The sequence below is a fragment of the Syngnathus floridae genome, chromosome 10 (assembly GCF_059516105.1).
Source record: "Syngnathus floridae isolate MCC-2025c chromosome 10, RoL_Sflo_1.0, whole genome shotgun sequence".
Lineage (NCBI taxonomy): Eukaryota > Metazoa > Chordata > Actinopteri > Syngnathiformes > Syngnathidae > Syngnathus > Syngnathus floridae.
In genome coordinates this window covers 12352823-12374331 of record NC_142422.1, presented here as the reverse complement: position 1 = coordinate 12374331, position 21509 = coordinate 12352823, and the positions used below count along the sequence as shown (strand labels likewise).

The 21509-nt window shown below is 50.0% G+C and overlaps 2 protein-coding genes across 3 annotated transcripts in view; both read right to left on the bottom strand.

Annotated features, from left to right (window-relative positions):
- Positions 1-12814, bottom strand: part of LOC148392535 (forkhead box protein O6-like) — a 33800-nt gene extending 20986 nt beyond the window's left edge. Inside the window, exon 1 of the mRNA XM_088387458.1 lies at positions 11370-12814. Coding sequence (XP_088243584.1) covers positions 11370-11843 — 474 coding nt within the window. The 5' untranslated portion in view covers positions 11844-12814. The remainder of the gene's footprint in view (positions 1-11369) is intronic.
- A 5082-nt stretch (positions 12815-17896) lies between these two features.
- med18 (mediator of RNA polymerase II transcription, subunit 18 homolog (yeast)) lies at positions 17897-20250 on the bottom strand. Of its 2 annotated transcripts, none has more exons than XM_088388174.1 (3): positions 20184-20250; positions 19526-19611; positions 17897-18848 (listed from the first exon to the last, which is right to left on the bottom strand). In XM_088388174.1, exons 2-3 carry the CDS (start codon positions 19596-19598, stop codon positions 18292-18294), a joined length of 630 nt encoding a protein of 209 aa, XP_088244300.1. In that variant the 5' UTR covers positions 19599-19611; positions 20184-20250; the 3' UTR covers positions 17897-18291. The 2 variants fall into 2 exon arrangements, with proteins under 2 accessions (XP_088244300.1, XP_088244299.1); XM_088388173.1 differs by lacking the exon at positions 20184-20250 and adding an exon at positions 19707-20177.
- Positions 20251-21509: the final 1259 nt, after the last annotated feature.

Genomic DNA, 21509 nt, shown 5'->3' with positions numbered 1-21509 from the left:
CACGCACACACAAACACACACACACGCACACTCGCCCCTACCCCCGCACCATTTACCCATTTGGCACTAATTGAGGGATCTTTTTTCAGAAGCTGTAATTGCACACATTTAATTATTTATTTTGATGGGAGGCAATGTGGTGTATAGTAGTGCGTCTGCGTGCGTGCGTGTGTAAGCGAAAGAGCACGGGTGGGCGAGATAGCACAGGTCAGCGTGGCTTTTTGGGTAAATGTGTGTGAGGGCATCTCTACTGTAAGCTAACGGTCTGGTGGGATTTGAACGTACGAAGGGCAGTATATGAGGAATCGGCTGAATGCTGTGCGCGTGAGCGTGCGCGATGCATCCCAAAGTGCGCGAGCTCTCTGAGTGCACTAATGGACGCATACTTGAAGTGAAGTGTGCAGAATGTGGCTGAAGTGCAGCCAAGTCTGGCTGGGAAGCTCCGTGTCTCCACTCTCAACTCTTCTTCTTGCTCGTCACCTATCAAGGTTCAGATTTTCATCTTCTCAGATTCTCATCACCCCCCCCACTATGAAGCGGGTGGCCGGCAGTCTGGCCCGGCCTCCCGCTGTGCTGTGAGCAGAATGAAATAAGGGGAGATGACATGTAACCACCAGTAGTCTTGACCTTTATCAAGCCCGGCCGCCCGAGGCAGGCTGAATGAGACATTAAGAAAATGACTGAGCATTATTAACCCCTACTTACTTATATACACACACACAGACACACACACACACACACACACACACACACACGCACGCACATACACACAAATTTGCACCGGCTGTGGACTGCTTTTCTTTTTTAACACCCCGGATAGTTAATTCGACGGCATGGTGGCGAAAATTGATGGATTCATCTGTTTGAGTCTTATTCCACAAATTAATCAGAAGGTGTTTCGACGAGTAAGCGCACAAGGAAAGGTCGTTCTTGCCTGCAGTTCTCCTTTCAAAAGGTTTTAGGTTGGTGAAAGGGTGAACTTGAAACAAATTTTACACTATTTTCTATAGATTCTTCTTTTTTAAATTGGAACGACTTGGAAGTCAACCAGTATTACAATATAGCACGCATCCATTTTTTTTTTTCAACACTTGAGGACTTTTGTGTGTCCCTTTTGACAAAGAACCCCAGCGGTTCAACTTGCTATTGATCCCGCATGTGGAGCCCGCCGCTCGTCTCTGTTGCCATCTTTGATGAGTGCTTCAAATTGATGCGAAACCTGCGAAGGCCAGATGTGGACCCCGGCGACCTTGCCGTACAAGACGGCATTTGCCCGCTTGGCTTTCTGTCTCCTTCTCTCTTGGCAGCGCGCATGTGTGGCCGCCCTGCTGCTCCACACTCAATCAATGAGCAGAGACAATTCCCAGAGTGACATTTACGCAGAAGAAAGCCGGCCATTTATCACTTTAGTTTGGAAGATGGGAAAAGAATGAGTGAGTGAGCCTGTGTGTGTGTGAGGGAAGGGTGAGGAGAGGGAGAGGAGGAGGAAGAGAGTGAGAGAGCTGGCAAGAGCAAGCGCCACAGATGAAAAGGGGATTTCAAACGCACATGAAAGCAGCAGGAGAAATGAGCGAGGAACGAGGGAAATGAGCGATAAAAAGGCTACTTTGTGGGGAGGAGTGTGAGTGCCTTAACGGAACAAGTGAGGAGAGAAGAGGAGGAAGAGGAGGAAGAGGAGGGAGGCCCGCCAGTGATTGACAGCAGCAAAGAGCGAGCCGAAGAAAAAGTGCGCGAGAAGGGGATCGGCTGAGAAAACCCCGGGGTGTGGAAAGGAGGTATAAATAAAGAAAGGAAAAAAGAAAGCAAGAAAGAAAAGGCAAGAACAGAGACAGGGAGGGAGAAGGGCTGCAGGCGAGGGGAAGGAAAGAGGAAGAAGGGAGAGCGAGAGAGAGAGAGATAAAAAAGGGCAGCTTTTAGAGAGAAGGAGAGTCAAAACAGAGCCAGCCAGCCAGACGAGTCGAGTTCATTCCAGGCGATGAGCAGCCTCGGCGGCAGGCGGGCACGCTCAGCATACTAAACACCGGACCCGGTCCTGACCCAGATTAACGCCAATGACATACAAATCCAATTGGAAAGCATTTGCCCCCACACACATAAGCCCCCCCCACCCCCCCCCTCGCCCCCGCCTTGACCGTAGCCTTCACAGGCCAAATCCTGGGCCAGATTGGCCGAAATATGCCAGAAAAAAAAGGATGCCAGAAAAAAAAAAGGCAGCTTACACCAAGCAGTACAATTGGGTTCAGTAGATACACGTCTACACGCTCATGTGGCAACGAGGTCTTCAACAGCTGACACTTGAGGCTAGTAAAAAATTCCGCCTGGGCTCTTCCAAAACCAGGCCATACTCAATGAACACGTTAGTCAGAAGAAAACGTTTCATTCTTGGCAGAAAGACTAAATGTATCCGAGAAGAGACCGAGGGTGGCAAGAAAACGGGCTGCAGCAGCAAAATGGAGACTATGGCTGCCAGAGCAGAGACACAACAGGGGCCTCCTGTACTTGGGAGCTGATGCATGAATTTCAAGCAATTCTGACCAATCGGAAGCAGTCTTTTAGCCCAAGCCTAGCAAGAGGGATGTTTTGTTTCCACCACGTATTACGGCCTTTTGTTGTTTTCAATGAAACCCATCATGAGACCCGAACGGATGTCTTTGGCCGTACAAAAGGCAAAGTGATTTCTTTCCAAGGTCAGCTCCCTGTTTTGGGCTCAGGTAAAGCTGACATTAGCGCTCTCAGCGGGGCGCTGCTAGGCAGCCGCTACCCGAGGTGACCTCAGCTCCATCCGTCAGCCGCGCTTGCCGAGCATTAGCATAACAAGCATCCCTTCTGCACATAACTCTTGCTGCTCCTCCTTTTTCCATCAACCTGCTGCAATCAGTCATTGCTAACAACATTTCCCTTTGTGATGCAGCGCCCCCGCCTCCCCCCCCACCCGCTACACACCTCCTCACCCCACACCCGTCCCCTCCTCCCGTCACTTTGGAGTTCAGGTAAACTGATGGACAACATCTTCGACCGCAAGCCCCTTTCCGCTCCTGACAGGTCCTTGATGGACAGGCAAAGAGGGTGGGTGGGATGGGGGGTGCATGGAGGAAAGGTTCAAAGACGGACGCCGTTAAGCTCGGCATGCATCATCGCCTTCCTCAGGCACGGCTGCGACAACACACCGCGTAAACACACGTGCTGATGGGCGGGCGGCCATCCATCCCGTGCATACAGGAGGGTGGGGGGGTGGGGGGTGGGGGGGTGGGGGGGGAGTGAATCAGGAAATGGGCGCCGTGATTTGTGACAGAAGCGTTTTCTGTCCGGGAGAGCAATCGGGCTCGGGGCGCGCTTCATCTTGCGGCGAGGACGCATCTGTGTTGTTTATCTAACGGCGCAGCCATCTTGTTACATTGAAATATTCATACACATGTATGACAAGATCAGGCCCATTATGGCCCGCCCGCTCTCCACGGGGGAGGGGGCATCAGTCAGAGTAAATTATGAAGACAAGCCACATTTCATAATCCTATAGATAGGCTTCAAGTGGAGTATTATTGCAGGCCCACATCAATCACTGAGGCGCGTTTTACATCGTGTCATCAGTATGATAATGCGCGATGGGCTATTTCAAGGATAAACTCGCCATTACAATCTTTCACAAAGCAAAGGAAAAGATATTAGTGCCTTGTGTCGTGTGCCATCAACCGGCATCACGTGACCAACACTTCAAATGGATTGACTGCATCAACAAATGATGCCTCAATTGTAACGTGCCACGCATTGCAAAATCCAGATCGTGCAGAGAATTACAATTTCTTCAAAAGATTCATCATTATCACTTTCTGGTGGCAAATTTGTTGTTTTTTGGCACAGTTTTGCAAAACCTGCAAAACCTGCAAAACCGGATTCCGTGGGTTCTATTTGAGTGACCAATGTAAATCCTGCGCGGCGAATGTTGCTAATTTCGGGCGTCAGATCTCAGAAAGATAAGGCTGCGTCGTTGTGGGAGTGGTCACATGAATCATTGCCAATCAAAACGGCTTCATTCATTCCGCCCATGCACTAGTGTCTCAACATAATGGAAGCAAATCTTCCCGGTGAAAGGCCACTCAAATCCCCGCTCCCCCTTGAAGATCTGCATCCTGGCGAATCCTAACTATGTGAAGCGTGGAAAAAGAAGGCAAGCGGGCAAATCCTTGCGGGCCAACTAAAGAAGTCATTCCACAGCACTCGTCAAAAATATAGAAGACATCTTTAAGTACAAATCAAAATAGCATGTTGGGCTATTACGGCATACGCTAATAAGACGTAAGCTCGCCTGGGGCCACGGCGTTCCGTTGCCGGAGATGAGGCAGAAGCGAGCGGGGTTACAACGGGCCCTGTGGGGGTGGTGGAGGAGAAGGAGCCAGCGTGACTGCAGCTCCAGCTCCAGCAAGTCCGCAATTAAGGCGGAATCAGGGAGAAATCTGTGCTGCCTTGATAATGAGCCTCGTCTGAATTATTAACGAGAGCTGCTCCCCCGGGACCCGGGCTCCCACTGAGCCCATCAAACCCACCCCCTCGCCCCCAAACACTCACACGGAAAGACGGCAGGCACACAAACGCACAACAATGCCAGAGTAACACACGTGTTGACTCTAACGTACTTTTTCGTGCCGGACGCTCAGTCGGTTTCATTGAAAGCCTCACGCAAACAAAAATTACCTCGCGTAAATAAAGAAGTACTTGAATGTCTTTTGGTTTGCTGAGTCGAGAAGTTTCACATGTCCAGTGTGTTTGTGAAGGGAAGTTCTATTTTTTAAGATTTCCTACTAAAGTCGTGTGAGTTCCATTTGTTCCTTTTCAACTCGAACGGCTTCTCACAACACTTCCTGTAAAGAGCACCTGCGCTGACATGAAGGCAATTTTGGGTGTTTTATGCCTGTGCTTCCTAAAATAGTCCTTTGCCAATTGTTTGGAATGTGTGGCAGGGGCTGGTGGGCCACAGCGAACCGCACAGACAAACAAACGCTGTCCTATTTTTGCTGCTGCTGGAGGATATCACTACGGCGACGGGGGGATGTTTATTCCCATTTTATTGGGATGTGTGCGGTATGTGCGGTGAATGGAAGCCCCCCCAAGTGCATCTAGTGGCACTGGCGTGACTCACAACCCCCTCGACTGTCTGTCCCCCCCCCGCGCCCCAATTTCATAACGCCTTTCCTGGAAACATCCAAGCGGTGGCGTAACACTCGGGGCCTCGACCCGACCATCAAACGTCCGTGACATCAAACATTTACACGCGGCAACACAGCGCCTCGTCTGGGCGCCAAGGGCTTTTGCACCTGCCCCACCCCCAAAAAGTGAAATAAATAAGTAAGAATCATCTTTCAAAACGTGCCAGACAGCAAGAGAGAGCGTCTTGGCCCCTCCCAAGAACGCAGTGTTCTTCCATGGGCGGGTCCAGTTTGTGTTTGAAGCAAAAGCGTCCCGCTGCAAAACATTTGAAGCCACACAACATCCCGGAAGACGTGCACAACATGGAAACAAAGGGCACCGTTATTGCCATTTGGAGGCTTTTCCCTGACTCGAAAACTCGCCAAATCAAGCATGTTCTGCAGAGTGAAACTTTCCATTTTGTGAGTGTGGCCACTAAAAATTTGCTGGCTATTTTTTCTTTTTAATTGAGTGCCCGAAGCCTGTTTGTCTGAGGAGCGCGAAATTCGGTAGGGCAGAATCGATCATGAGCAGACCCACAAAAATGTCCCAAGAAGCCATGCTGTTCTTTTTAGTGAACATTTAAAAGTTATTTTGTCCATCTTCAGGGGTCATTCAAAAACAAACTACTCGTCCAGATTTGATCTTATTGCCACCACTCGATTGAACGGCCAGACGTCGCCATTTTCGTCCTCGCGTGTGGGCGGTGCAAGGTGCCATAAAAAGTCTCAAGAAGCCATGGCTGAAAAGACCTTTACTTTAGATTTGCAATTTAGAACAAGACTTTGAGACAGGAAGGCGGTGTTCCACAATCCGCACGTGATTCTGCAGACACAACGAGTTGCCCACTCTGCTGGCGCACTTCCCAAACGTGCAATTACTTTACCAGCCAAGCATTGAAACCGGCGTGGCGTTCACTTTAGGAAAACCCTGCCCAACTGCGAGCCGTCCGAGTTTAAAAAATAAAATAAAATAGGCCTGAGCAAACGTATGAAATGTACTAAGAAATATACTGAGCACGGCAGCTGATTAGCTTTTTTTTCTAGCGGGCACGGCTAACAGGCTTGGTAGGAAATGCTGGAACGGATGAAGCTGCACTCAGCTGCAAACGACGTCTAAATGAGTTCAAGCCTGGCCAATTGTGAACTTGAAGCTCTCATCCCCTTGTGTTCTGCTCCAAAAGCCCAGGCCGGCAGCTCAAGGGAGAGGAGCGGAGGGGAAATCCGCCATTGTTATCCTATTATCTCCAAGATAATGTGAGATATGAGATTTCCTCTCAGATAAGAGCAGGCGCTCTGCTTAAGGCGCTCTTCCAGCTCGCAATCCTGAGGCCACAAGCGTGCGTTACCCGGACGCAAAGAAGGCATCTGACGGATGCACGGACGGACAGATGGATGGATGGATGGGTGGATGGATGGTGGCAGTGATGAAAGAGGACAAATCAGAGGAAAAGGATGGAAGGAAATTGCAAAGTGGGCAAATCTGCATTGTTTTTCATTCTGCCGCCCCCTGATTGCCGTCTAGCGTATTTGAATGCGCGCCCATACTTGGTCATTTGCATGTACATTCATCATTTTCAGTGAGAAATGAAGTGCCTGAAGGCTGGGGGGGGGGGCAAAGGAGGCGACAGCATCCCGCGTCTTGGCGTCCGACCCGCCACTCAAAGCGATATACTGCCTGAATTCAACCTGGCTTGCAGTGCCGGAGCCCACGGCAGACGTAAGGTGCTCATAATCCCTCAACATAAATCTGCCCAACATGCATCATATGCTCTTGTTCTGGGTGTGCGTGCGCGCGTGCGTGTGTGTCGCACTCGCAAATTACTCGGCTCCCTTGAGCCAAGACGGAGGATAAAATATGAATCAGCTGATGTCTCGGATAGTTTCCAGTCTCTCCAGGCTTCCCAGCTAATCATCAAGTGACACACCAAGAGTAGCATAGCAGAGCACGCACGCACACACACACACACACACACACACACACACACACACACGCACGCACGCACACACATGCATACAATCTATGCACACATCTCACCATATTATGAACACACTTGTTATGATCACAGTCCGATGTCAGGTGGAACGTCTAAGACAAAACTGCAACCTATCGCAGGTCGCTGACCAACATCAAAATCATTTTATTAAATATTATATATATTATTATAATACATTATTAAATATTCCTCTCCTCTGTAGCACTTTTCAAGAGCAAGCGATGTTTTCAGTAACATTTGAAGTCTTCTGTGTCATTTTCAAAAGTCACAATTTCCCAAACCACAAAGCAAAAGTGACACAACAGCCGCGGCACCCCGCCCACTTTTGAAGATTCCATGAGTGTAGCGTGACTCGGTGGAGGAAGGCGATGGCAACATTTACGAGAATGCCGCCCATCACACTGACAAATCCAAGGTTAGGATAAAATACGAGTGGGAGGAAACGGTCTTGGAACGACCGACTGCATCATGATTTGCTGTTGCCGTTTAATTCATCGGGCTGCTCCTTATGCTGTGCTCACCTTAACCACCGGAAGGCGGTATTGTACAACACAGTCACACACAGAAAAAGAGGAAAACATTTCTTCTTGGACTCCTCCTGGGACATTCACTCCAGACATGAGTTGCTTAAAGGGCTTGTCAAACTGTGTCAATGTTAAGCGCGAGCGCCCCTCGGTGGACATCTGTCAAGTACGTACGCGTTGATCTCAAATTTTCAGGAAACGAGGCCACTTTTTACTGTACTGCAAGAACTAAATTCTAACGAGTGTGAGTAGCTGCTCGCCAGCGTCGGCAACCTGCTGCGCGATCCCCCGGTCCACTCCCAAGTGTCGGGATAAACGGAAGGGTCGGAAAGTGTGCGAGCGAGGGAGCGAGTGTCTTTCTAGGTTGCGATATCATTCGGCATGCTGCAGCAGCCGACATATACATTAGTGCCGAGGCCTTAATGAACTTGCGCGTACCTCGAGGCCATCTCCCACCCACCAAGATCCATCCATCCGCTCGCGTTGAGCGAGTCGCAAGCAAAACGACGCTCCGACGTTCTCCGCAGTGACACGCTGTCAGGCCAATCGCGCTGGCGCGGCATACGCGCCTATGGAAGGAGACAGGCCCTCCCTCTGCGACGGCCCCCACAAAAGAGGCAACAAAGGCGATGCGCGACGTGATGCTTGGCTGCAACTGACAAGCGCCTCTCCCACGCATTCCAGATGCACCTGTAGATGCTTCCACCGCATTCCAACACAAAGCACGCGGCGGCCACTCTGCAATGAGGCACAATCACAAATTTTACATCTGTGGGGCCGAGCCCAGTAGGTAGAGGACCTCGGTGGTCGTTATACCAAGAGTTTCCTGAAATAAACTCGCCACAGAGCCAAGAGCTGATCGGATTACCGCTCAACTTGGGGCCGTCGGCCAATAAAGGGCCAATTAATCTCTCCTGCGGTGGTGACGAGTGCAGCCGGGAGGTGTAGGAAGGGTTCAAAAGTGCACGCCGCTTCCTAAACTCCCTCCTGGAAGGAGTTAATTGGGAAGTCGTGACCCGAGGATGCTGTCGCCTTCCGAGAAGTCAGAAGCCATTGGGTATTTATAGCGGCTTAATGGCGGTGTCCAGGTTGTAGACCCCGACTAGCACTCTGATCCCGCCTCTGTTCCGCCGTGACGCACGGCGGGAATAATTCACGCCTCGGAGGATTATTTTTCCCAGAAGAGCCCGGTTTAGTCCGGCTTCGAGAGGTTGCTTGGTTTTGGGTCGGAAACGAGCGGCCTCCCACGCAAACGGCCAAGCGAGAGCGCTTCATTTCATTTTATTTCATCAGCAGCTTATCAACAATTACGTGCTGCCCCCCCGCCACATCACGGAGAGAATGTCTGTTGATTCGGAAGCCGGTGTTTTGCTGCCTGTTAATGTTGCTTCGCAGTGCCACTAAAAGGAATTGCCTGATATGAATGAAAGGCTCAAATTGGAGAGCACAATGGCACACGGACTTCTTCCAATTAGCTTGTCGACGCTAACGGCAGCTTTTAAACATCATCATCAAATATAATCCGACCGAATGTCAGGTTTCTCTTTCACAAAGATTTACTTAACAATGATGTGAAGTTTCCTATCCAGCAGGCCTTCGTCAGGCACCGGGCTAACATTTCCGAAAGATGTCTTCAAGAGCCCATGTGGCCGGTTGCGTCACAAAGGAGACGAGAAAGCATTTCCGCTTCCTGTTTGTTTGGACCCTGTATCACCCGCATGCGACCGCGCACCGGGCGGGTCAGTCAGGACGGCAGCTCGCGCATTAGGCCAGCGCGCTTTAAACGCCTTAGCTAATCGCCCCCGTCATGACCTGCGGCGGGCCCCTTGTCTGGACCGTGGACTGGAATAGCCCAACGCCGCCTTCAAATAGCAAGTCACTTAAGCTGGAGAGGCGGGCCTGCGTGCGCGGTTGAAGGAGCGACCCGCTGGCTGCAGCGTAGTAGGACCGACCCGAGTCCACCTGGAGATGTGCCTTAGCGCAGTTCACTTTAATGGGGAAGGATTAAAGTGTCAGTCAGCTGTGCGTTGTCTCGCCTCTGGAGCGGTGACTGAGTTTAGCGGTTACGCAACGCACCGCAAGTTTCGTCAAAAAGGCAAATCCCTCTCTGAGGGAGGGGGGAGGAGAAAGAAAATGAATGGACACGGTATTATTCTTCTGTTGGCGCGACACGCCTAGAAGATGTAGTATTGGGCCAACGTGACAGCTCCATGGGATAAATTTAGCAATGGGCCATATGAATACATGTTCAATAATGAGATTAGAGAAGAGAGGAGGCGGCCAGCGCTAAATCCCGCTTTGTGGCCAAGGATATCCTACAAAGCCAGATATCATGTCAAGTATTTGACAGGAATCCCAAAAGCCTTGACAGCGTGCCCGCAGAGCGGCCTTGGCTACGTACCTTCTCACGCATTGCCATGGAAAGGTGACTCCATTCACGTGCAAATCCGACGAGAAGCGCAGGACCTGAGAGCACGGCTTTGATTTTATATTAGTATTGTCAGCTTCTGTCCAGCGAGACAGAGTGCACTCACTTCTCATCATCCATATGGAATATTTACTCACCGTGGGACGCTGACCTGGTGATCCCCCCCTTACGAGTGGCGACTCTCATTCGCTTAGAGAGGCCAACATAATCGCACTCCAAGCGCGGTATGTGAAATGCTCCCATTAACTTGACGTGCGTCACAAAGATATGTACACTCTAAAAGCCTCCAGGTACAGTCTGCACCAAATGGACCTCCTGGGACTAATTAGTGGACACCAAGGTAACCGTTTGTATACCAAAAATTACAGTCTACTCTAAATGTGGCGAAAAGTCGGACACGGGAAGTTGACAAATACGACGACCGCGGCTACAACGGCTCGCCCGAAAACAGTCACACTTGCTTCTTAGGCTATTTGGCCCCAAGAACCCAATAAGTGGCAACATAAGGGACGACACCGAGACAGTCATGAGTTGATTCGTATCGAAGAGACGTCGAGACGTCAGTCAGTCAGCTGGCACAATACAGGCAAAGTCGAAATGGTGACAGGTGTGTGCTAACTCAAGTATTTTGCTACCCTCACTTTAGGAAACTTGGATTCTTAAGACACATTTTTGGTCCTGGATGTTGACTCAATTTATGTAGCTTTTAAATCAGGGTACAAAAACGCACACCTACTGTCTGACAATCAGCACCCATCCATAAGTGTGTTTTTTGAGGATTTTGAGCCCTGCTATCTCAAAGTGCAACGCAACTGAAAAAATCTTTGGACTTTTCTATCTATTTCGTCAATTCACAAGTGTCAAATGGACAAATCAGGCTAAATCACGTGGGGTGCACTAATGGACTTTTTCTAGCCAAAGTGACAGGCAGACCGTAAAAAGGAGGATGTTCCGTGCTCTACTACGACTAGAGGCTGCCAAGATCGTTATACGCACGCTCTCCGCTCAAGTCAATCGGCCATCGACGATCTATTCGAGTGATTGGCGGCCTTAATGAACCGGGACGAGCTCACGCGTGGTGTAGCCCATGCGCGAAGCTCCATTCGTACATGCGTTTGTCCACGTTGCTTGCTTGGCGGAAGTGTAACAAAGGCTCGGCGGATAGAGTGCGTGCTTGTACTCCGAGTGCGCGAGCGAGGCGGCGGCGGCGGCGGCGGCGGCGGCGGCGGCAGCGGCTTACCTTCCATCCGGCCGAGCTGTTGCTGTCGCCTTTATCCTTGAAATAGGGCACGTAGCGGACCATCCAGTCGTAGATCTGCGACAGCGTCAGCCTCTTCTCCGGGGTGCTCTCAATGGCGCGGGTGATGAGGTCCGCGTACGACTGGTTCCCCCAGGCGTTCCGCCGCGACGACTTGGCTTTGCGCAGCGGTCCGCTGGCGTCCAGGCACGGGTGCGTGGCGCCGGCCGGTGCCGGGGCGCCGGCCGGATGCTTGAGCTCAGCCGGCGCGCCGCCCGCCAGCAGCAGCCCGGCTCGGCAAGCCGGCACGTCCTCGGGCTCCACCTTGATGCCGGCAGCCAGCGGGAGACCCCCGCTGACCTCGGGGAAATCCTCCGGGCATGGCAGCGGCCAGGTGCACGAGCGAGGCCGGCTTTGTGGCTCGAAATCCGAATCAACCTGATGAGCGTCCAGTTCGTCGTCCTCCATCATCAACATTTGCGTGCCGAGTGGGAGAAATCAAAGCTGCGGGGCTGGCGTGACGTGGGGTGCCGGCCGATACATCCACGTTCTCGTTTTGGTTGGGTTTGCTGTGTTTGCTGCCTCGCTGGATCACTTCACGCCGAAATGCTCAGGCGGCTATTAAACTTACGGCGTGGATCAATGAGGGAGGGGGGGTCGGCGGCATAGACGGATCATGATGAATCGAATCACAGCAGCGGGCGCAGCATCGCCTGTAAGGACAGCAGCAGCAATAAAAGTAACAACACCTTTTCGTCCATTTTAGCCGAAAACATCCAATCAAACGTTCTTTTTGATCATCGCGTCCGAGGATGCCGGGATTGCGTCTCCTCCGGTAACGGCGGCGGCAGCAACAGATGATATTCGAGATGCGTGCGCAGCTTCAACGGTCGATAAATCCACCGAGGAGACACCGGGAAGGTACGGAGAAAGGCAGGAAAGGATCACCCGGGGGAGGGAGGGGGCGACGAGGCGTGATTGTAGCGTGAATTATTCAATCTTTCCGATGAAGCGAGTCGGCGGCGGGCGCACAAGTGTCTGCAATTCTAATAAAGAGGCGTGACGAAGCAACAACAACCTCCCAAAAAAAAAAAAAAGAAAAATAGGCGTCCACTTGTCTGCTCTATTTTTTTAAACAAAAGAGGAAAAAATGTCAATGAGACGCTCTCCTCCGGCTCAGCTGACACACATGTTCTCCGCGAAGGCGAGCGTGTTACGCGCGTGGAGTGCGAGGCAATGAGATGCAGCCAATTGTGGAGTGCGCTCAGCAAATCAATACACTCCCCATCGTGATCGCATTGAGACCCCAAACTCTCCCCTCCTTCCTTCCCTCTCCTGCTTTAATTTGAGGCTCCACAATCCTTCAATCCCAAAAGAAAAAAACAGACTGGTGATCGAGTGAGTGTTCGTTCTGGCGCAGCCTCGCTTTGTGTGTGCCAGATTCCACGCCCAACCGTGATTTAGGGAGGAAAAAAATACATGGGAGGTGGAATTTGTGCACAATTGCACTCATGCATGCACGAGCAAGGGTGGAGGGGGGTGGGGGGGGGTGTACTCCAGTGCTGTGAGGGGATTTGCGCCTGCATGTGCGTGACTGCATGCGTGTGTCCAGGCTGAGTGTGAGGCGTCCAAATGTCCTCCACGGGGGACCGGAGAGCGCGCAGGTTTCACCTCAGCTCATTATTTGGCGGCTATACTCCAGTGAGTGTAATTTTCTATGGCGATTAGACAGATTTAGCTCCGATTAAGAGATTAGGTAACCCTAGATTTTTAATCCAGAGGAAGTGAGGTGAAATGGGCTCTTGTACCAAATGAAATGTCCGCGACGCAAGAGTGAAAATAAAACACTTGAGAAATCCACCGGCAACGCAATATTGGCAGGCTCTGGATCTGGTTGATCGAGGGGCTTCCCCCCTCCCCTCACCTCAATCTTATCCTCCGCCAGCCTGGCCACCACAGGTGCATCAGTCCAATTGGCCCATAAGGCAGGCATTTGGGGGGGTCACAGTGAAATAGTCCTGAGAGAGAAGAAGGAAAAAGTGTAAACAATCCTTCCGATGATCATATTTTAGCTGCATATGATGAGAACAAACTAAAAATGTACAGGAGCTACCATACATACATATTTGGACCTGTGGTGACATTTTTGCTACATGGTGTCAAACATGGCCTGGCTAAAATAAAATTGTAACTTGAAATGTGTCAATGTCATGCAGAAAAAGTAGCAATTTTACATAAATGAAGATGCAACAACTCAAGTAGAAAGTCTAGCTATTAAGAAGAAGCAAAATATCTACCGATGCCAAACGAAGCAGAATTAACAAAACTCGAGCAGAGGAGTAACATCAAGACACTTACCAGATAGGCCAAGTTCGTCGCTCCTTGAATGGCAATTTGTGGCTTGAGATGAAATTTTGCAACTTAAGCAAATCAAAGAAAAAGTAAAATCTCGGTTTTGCCCAAAAACATCTTTTGTGTGACCCGTCAAGAATTTGTGCCTGTTTGCACATTTGCATCCGCACTTAAATTTGCGGCCAGTGTGAACGCAGCGTTCCGGTTCTGTGTGCCACTTGTTGGCTGGCTTGGCATGATCTTAACCAACTGACATTGTGTATTCATGAGTACTCACCCAGTTGGAAAGTCTTCTGAAATGGACCTTCTGCAACGCTCTGGAGCCTGAGCCTCTCCGCAGCATTGGGACTCGAACCTGCAACCGGAGGGTAGAGGCTGTGAGCGAGGGCGGAGCGGTTGCGGCCGGGCCGCCGCAGTGCATTCCGAGTTGATGTGTGGCTCCACATCAGAAGCGTGCATGTGTGCGCCAATGAGCCTTCACAACACAGCGAGCACAAGCATACAAATGCTGAAAGTTGTAACCAACAACAGGCATGGACTTTGGATCGTTCCACCTCCACCTGAGTTTAGGCGTCAGGCGGGAAAGAGTGACAATCACCAAAAATCTGGTCAGAGTCAAGCAACTGAGATGTGAGAGGCTTTTTTTTTTTTTTAATGACATTGTCCCCATACCAGACATTCCACGAGGCTGGTGGCTGGCTGCGTGCAGCCGATCCCAGAACAGCGCGTTCCTCACAGCAGTAATCACCTCGCCCGGCCGCAAGCGACCGGGCGCAGCTTTTGTGCCTGTCAATTAGCACCCTGGAAAAAGGGGCTGTGGAATTCTTTTGGCATATAAGGCTCGCTCGGGGACATGTTTTTGCTGCCCCCCCAAAAGCAAAGCCCACCCCGCTCTCTTTGACTTTGGCGGTCGCTCTCAGCCTCGCAATGTTGCGTAATATCTGCAAACCTACCCAGTGGGATTGCAATGAAAGAAGCCACAAGATCACTCTAGGGACTTTGATGCATGTCTGGGAGCCCTCGATCCCCCCACCACCTTTTCTTTCCCATGGTGCTTTCTTCTTCTCACAATCCGCCAGCCACCCTCTCCAGCAAGCAAGCATATGGGCTCCCAATGACACCGCAAGGAGACGGACGGCTCCCGTCCAAGCCAACAGTTGGCAACGTTCCTTCCAAGGTGATTGTGCCCCCCCCCCCCTCGTGGCCCAACTTTAAGACTTCCCGCCCCGAGCACAATCCCGCCTTGGACGCGTCAACTTGGTACATTTAGCCTCGGCGACAACAACTGCTGCCAAAAGTTTCAATTAAGACGGCGATGGAACGCAAAGAAAAAGGGGCACGCAGGTCTGCCACTTTCTTGGGTCTAACAAAATGTGATTCATTATCACTATCTGCCTTAGCCAGTTAATTACATCTAATAGGTAAATGCCCAAGGAATAAAATTTTTAAAAAAAATTTAAAAAAAGAAGAGTCCAAATCAACCACATGCAGATATGTTCTGACTAAAGCCTGCATTGTGCCTACAAAATATCGGAAACATGCGGACACTTCTGTCCGTCGACTCAAATGAATCACACTATGTTAAAAAGAATTCTATGAGCTTATCAATATGATTGTCCCACTGGTTCTGGAGGTGCTGCCCACATCTCAACGGCAAACACGCACGATCTTAAACATCAACGAGTGCTCCGCCTTCTGAATATCAACACGCGGCGCGTATCGCCTCCGGCAGGGAGTCGAAGGCCGCACTTGTGCATGTCAGCGCTCGGCTGCATCCACAATAGGTGAGCGGGCCCGATGCCAAGACACCGATTAGCCCGGCGAGGCCTCGCTGCTCCTGGCCGTACGTCTGCGTCTTTAATTTGGAATTCAGTCCAAACTGAAACGGGGCACTTCGATCCCCTGGCTTGCTGGGAAACGTCACGGCAAAACTGTCACTCTATCAAGTTTTGAGGTTCCACGTAGTGCAGTGACGTGCGGTGAGGGTTGGTGAGGCACTGACTCAGAGTCAGATTTACAAACGTACTGTATGATGCTGAGGCCCTGACTCACAAGTCAGATTTACAAGCATACATGGTTGTTATCCCATTCTTGATCAAATTTAATAACATTTTAAACACACCACTGTACATTTAAACACACCACTGCAGTATTCTTACCTTTGCTTGTAAATGAAGTCCATTCTCCTGTCCTTCTGGACGAAGATCTCGATGACTTTGTTGTTGTTCTTTTTCTTCTTAATTTACTCTCGCATTTACTCCTGTCGTGATTAACGAGTCGTGAACAATTAGCCGCAGGCTCACTATCGCCCATCTTTGTGGCACAGGTACTGGCTGCCTCAAGACACGCGCCTTTTCCCGCTAACTGCAAGCACGCGCCGTTTGCACGCGCTCACTACAGTGTGTGTGTGAGTGGTGCACACTCTCACACGCACGCCCTGAGAGGCACTACCTGTCACTGCCGCAGCCTCCATGATTCTCATCTCCCGTTGTTATTTGAACAAGTACAGCTATTTTGACTATGAAAATGATCCAAATGTATAGGAAACACACCAAAATTGCATTAAAAGCATAGACCAGAGGACAGATATTATATTATGTTTTATTATATTATTCATTTTTTAACAACTTATGGTGACAGCTGAGGAAACCATGTTGAGCCCGTTACGGCCCCTGGTGGCAAGGTGAGGCACTGCCTCACCTGCCTCCTATGAGTGCACGTCCCTGACATAGTGTGTGCTTGCAAAAATAAGTTGCGCAATCACAAACAGTGTTTCAGTCAGCTTGACCCACAGCAAAATCAAATAAAGCAAAATTACTTACCCAGTGAAGAATCTTGACTGGTGCCGGCAGCGCGACGCTGCTACCTAGCGAAAAAAGAAGACATGCATCTGCTTGGAGAATGCAGGTAATATTTCACGACATCGCTCGTATTGCAGCTTCAAGTGGCTCGGTCAGCTCCATTTTAGTTTTGATGGCCTTTGTCGGATGAAGAACCGAAGGAGAGACAAAGCCCACTTGGGGAATTTATCCGTGAGGGTTAGCCGCCAAGACTTGCTTTGAATTGCGGTGATATTGGTTATCTGCATTCGGTCCATTCCTGTGTAAGAGCGGCTCAACTTCGCCGTCTGTACATTTATTTTCACCGCGATCATACTTTGGAGTCATGCGGAAGCGACCGCATCGCAACCCACCCAGAGGTCTTTATTCTCGAGAATACCTCAGCCGCTCGATAGGGCGCCGTTGCAAGCCCTCACATCGCAACTCGTTAGATTGGACCCAAGTAGCTACTTTGGCGCCCGGCAGTGATGGCATACGCTTAGATGTCGAAAGCCAGTGTGCGAGTGTGCACGAGTGTGTGTAGCGGCAGGCGCACCGTTTCCACCTCGGCGAATTTGCCCTCATCACCTGTGATTTGCAGGTAGGTCAACTGGTGCGGACAGACGTCGGGGCCGAGTGCTCCCTCCCGACAGGCGACCGCAAATGCATCTTCCCGGACGGATATTATTAGAGGCACTCATGTCTTATTGGCCGCATTATGATGTCAACTGACAGGATGTGCATTAGTTACTTCAGTCGCCGCGCTGCAGATTGGCCATAATGTTGACACACTGGCGGGGAGGCCAATTTGGAGCACAGCGTGAAGTGGCAAGAACCTGAGGCAGATGCGGAGCTTTCATGTGTAATAGTCCCAGCTCAAGTTGCCATCAAAGAGCCACTAATGGGTTAACAGTAGAAATGAGCGCAAGAGGGGAGGGGAAAATCAATGCTTTTGTTGAGGAGGAGAAAGAGAAAGAAAGCCTTTCACAGGTCTATGTATCATTAAGCAATTGAGAAAGCTAATTAGAGGGTGGCGGCGGGGGAGCAGATCTCGCAGCTAATTATTTCCATGGCAACCAAAGCTCCTGTAGATGATCTGTGGTGGTGAGTCAAGCGGGGCAATTAGGAAGCAAGTGGCATTGAGGAGCAACAGTGCCCCCTGGTGGAGCAGAAGGGGCACGCACAAGCGCCGTCGCCGAACATGTACATGTGCCGCGTGAGCTGGCTGGTCGTGAATTGGGTTCCTGGGCCTTGAGTGGAGGGACAAATTTTAAACAACGCAACTGCACCTCTGGAACACTTTTATACTTCAAGACTAATGTAAGCATGTTCAATCAAACACATGGCTCACCAGAGAAGTTGGTCATGAAATGTAGTTTATTTGCAGATCTCTAAAGATGCGACAACCATTGGCCACATTTCACACCAAGCAAGTGGATCCGAGATCATGATTGCAGTCTTTTTTTTTTTAATTTATTTAAAGTGGGCGCCTTGACTTAAGGGTCGGGAAACTCCAAACTGTCACCGTTTAGAGAACTCCTGCTCACACTGTGAGCCCAAAATTGTTTTGATGTGCAAAGCCACTTGAGTAAAATGTTTGGCAGCAGCAAAGCATACATCATTTGTTGTGGGTAGGCAGAGGCTCCCAAAATGAAGCAACATGTTGTCCTGTCCACCACGAGGCGCGCTGCTGTGGCTTAGAGGGGGAAAATAAACACCAGATTTCACGTGTGGGTGTCAACTGGCAAGGCGCTTCAATGTCTCTGTTTGCTGGGGTCAATCTTCTCCAGGTGAACCAGAGGTTTGAGCTGCTCGGCAAAAGTGCGCATGTCCTCTGACACCGTGTCCTGGCCGGCGGGCGCCAGCACACTCAGCTCCACCAAGTAAGACAGCGACAGGCGCTCCGTGTTGTCCGTGTTGCCGGGCACCAGGATTCGTGATAGCTTGCTGACCGCTACTTTCATGGCGCCTTTGCGGAAAACATGCCCGTTGGCCACAAACTCGTGGTCCATGCGGAAGCCCATCTCGTTGAGGAACTCAGGCAAGCTGTGAGAGGCGGCCACGTCCACGCAGTTGCGCACCAGCGCGTGGCGGCTCTTGTCCCCCACCTCCGGCTGGCCCAGGTAGCGCAGGTGCCACGGCGCTGCCGGCTGGGACAGTGAGCGGCGAGCGCGCAGGATGAAAGGGTTACCCTGCTGGCCTTTCAGCAGGTAAACCAGCTCGTGGTCAGTGAAGGTGGACGGTTCCACGTTGTCGCAAAGTCCCCGCAGGCGATGCAAAAGGCTTTCCAGAGCCTGGTCCAACACACTTCCTGAAGTCATATAGACAACACGGTGCGATGAGATGGGGTCACGCCGGCTTCGCAATCAATCGCACCGATCGGCTGTGCACGCGTTCACTCAGTCATACATGGTGGAAATGTGTGCGACAACAACCTTTACGCAACATGGATGTTTCTCGGTTGTCTGGAGAAGATTAAACTATTAGATTGATATGGCTCTATTTCACTCTTAAAATGTGAGCCGCTTGTGAACGTCGTCCTCTGCTGGTCAAAAATGTTTCATATGCTCATCTTTTCTTTATTCTTTTCCCCCCTCGGATACTCTTTTTCCATTCAATTGTTTTTGTTTTAGGGGCTTGTACAAATTTTCATTCAAATATTATGACTTATGCATTACATTCACATAGGTTGGTGATGAGGACTAAATGCTGGGTTACAACTGTGTTGTATGCACTATTGTGGTTATGCACGACCTTTGCAAAAGGAGGACCACCCGTGTAGTGAAGCAATTAATATGCCAGATAAACCGAGTGCCTTCACTTCCAGAGCAAAATGTGAAATCATTTTAATCACTGCTATCTGCTTTTTGCTTATTATTGCTCACACAAAATTAAAACTTTATATTTCGGTTCTCCGCGGTGCAATTTTCTTACACCAAGTACGTATACTTCTACTTATTGTTTCCTGTGACGGCGAATGAAGCTCACCTTGTAAAAGATACTCCATCATGTTGATGGTGCCGCCGGTCACGGGCATCACGGTGACTGGAGGAGCCTCCATAGTTCCCAAGGGACTGAAGAATAGAACAAAGGCTTACAATTAGGCTTGCACTTGGTCTCAACAGTGTGCCTTAACTTAGTCAACAACAGAAGCAGGTGGAAAAGGCACCTTTGACTTCCCGAAGCTCCAGCTGCCAAAGGTAACGGGCAAAGACAGCGGGTGTCTCGTCAACGAGAATCGGTTTAGCCTCCGCAGGAAGCCCCGAGGATCCCGTTGGCCTCGCGGTCGTCTGCTCATTCAACGCCGACGTAGCGTTGTTAGCGATCAAGAAATGTCGTTGCTTTTGTGAGCCAAGTATTCTAAACTACGTCTATTTGGCCGGCCGGCTTGTAAAGGCACCAGAGCAACACAAACGAGGAGAGCGAAGAAAATGAGCCGAGGACGCGGTCAGCCTCGCGGGTGTGTTCATTCAAATGATGTAGCTTTGAAAGCTGACAACCTAACAAGCGGCAGCTCGTTAACTTAGCAGCACGCTGATCAAAATATGTATGAACACACCACGAATAAAACACAACGGACTTGTCCGGAAACCAAAGAGCACAACGAACAAACTCGCTAAACGTGTCCTTTTTCGCTGCTACTTACCGTCTGGCCGTTCTTCTTCCTCTATTTTATTTGGCAGTTGTCAAACGAGGAAACGGTACATCTCCGCCACCTGTTGGTAGGGAGTGTCTATTGTGCCGAGAGAAATGAAAAGGTGTATGGACAGTTAATCCAGCTGTTGGACGACAAGAGCTTGTCTCTTAAGCAAGGGGAAGCCTTGTGTGATAAATATGTATGCTGAACGGACCTCCCTCCAAAAGGCAGTCAATCAGCGTGTCTCAGATTATATTTTAACAGATGTTTTTAAGACATTTTCCATTCATGTGTCCCAGAGTGCTGAAAAATTGACCTTTGCTGGGTTCAAGAAAAAGCTGCGGGGCTATGAGAGCACCCAAAAGTTCAGGACTGTATCCACAGGGGAGGACAGCGTCATGAGAGTGAGAGAAAGATCTGGTGGGGATGCAAGACTGGAAGGGCCATAAAGCAGGGATTGCACTCTAGTGGTCCGTGGCGGTATTACATGTGGTCCGCGAAATTGGAAATCGAAAATAATTGTTACATTTTCAAAAATATAATAGATTTAATCTTTAAACTTGATTTGATTTGCAGCTAATTTTGTGAAACCCCAAAATTTTGTCAAATGTAGCTGAGATTCCCAAAATAGACATACAGATGCAAATAAATAGCCTGTATAGGTCTATCCTCTTTCGGTGCAAAATAAGATAATATTCCGCCAAAGCAGCAGTCCCCACGTTGCTTCTTGGTTAGAATGGTGGTTAAAACTTGGACAAAACCAGTTGAAAACCTCTGCCATAAAGCAATAGATTGTCCTGAGGTGGGACCAGCGGCATTGCACTGAAGAGGGGTGCAGCCAAGGTTCGTCTGATTGACAGAGGAGGATGCGCAGTGGATCCCATGTTGATGGGGCCATTATATGTCCCATCATATCCCCAGGACATTCTTTCCATCAAGGCAGCGACCACCCGAGTAGCGACTGTCATCTTTAAGGAGGGACAGAACAAGCTCATCCATAAAGATGGTTTGACATTTGAGATTCAAGTGCGTGACTGGCTATATTATTCAAAAACTGATGAGCCTACAGAGGCGAGTAATGATGACAATGGATATCTTGGGTGTTACAATTTACAATCGTAGCACATAATTTCGGGTCAAGTTGGAAAGTGTCACAGAGGGAATGAAGATTAAAGGTAAAACTGATAAGTTTAACTTGAAATATGAATTCTCTATGCTAGGGAAATTTGCTCAGAGCAGGAACAGAGAGCTCTGTCAAAGGGCAACTGCACCACTTGCACTAGTACATACAGATCTGGCTGGCCCTATAGAACCAGCAGCAAAGGATGGGTTCAG

Bases quoted from the DNA above. Each gene is read 5' to 3' on its own strand.
- med18 (XM_088388174.1), bottom strand. From the start codon at position 19,598: ATGGAGGCTCCTCCAGTCACCGTGATGCCCGTGACCGGCGGCACCATC. The intron at 18,849-19,525 runs GTGAGCTTCATT...ATATGACTTCAG, and splicing joins GATGGAGTATCTTTTACAAG to GAAGTGTGTTGGACCAGGCT.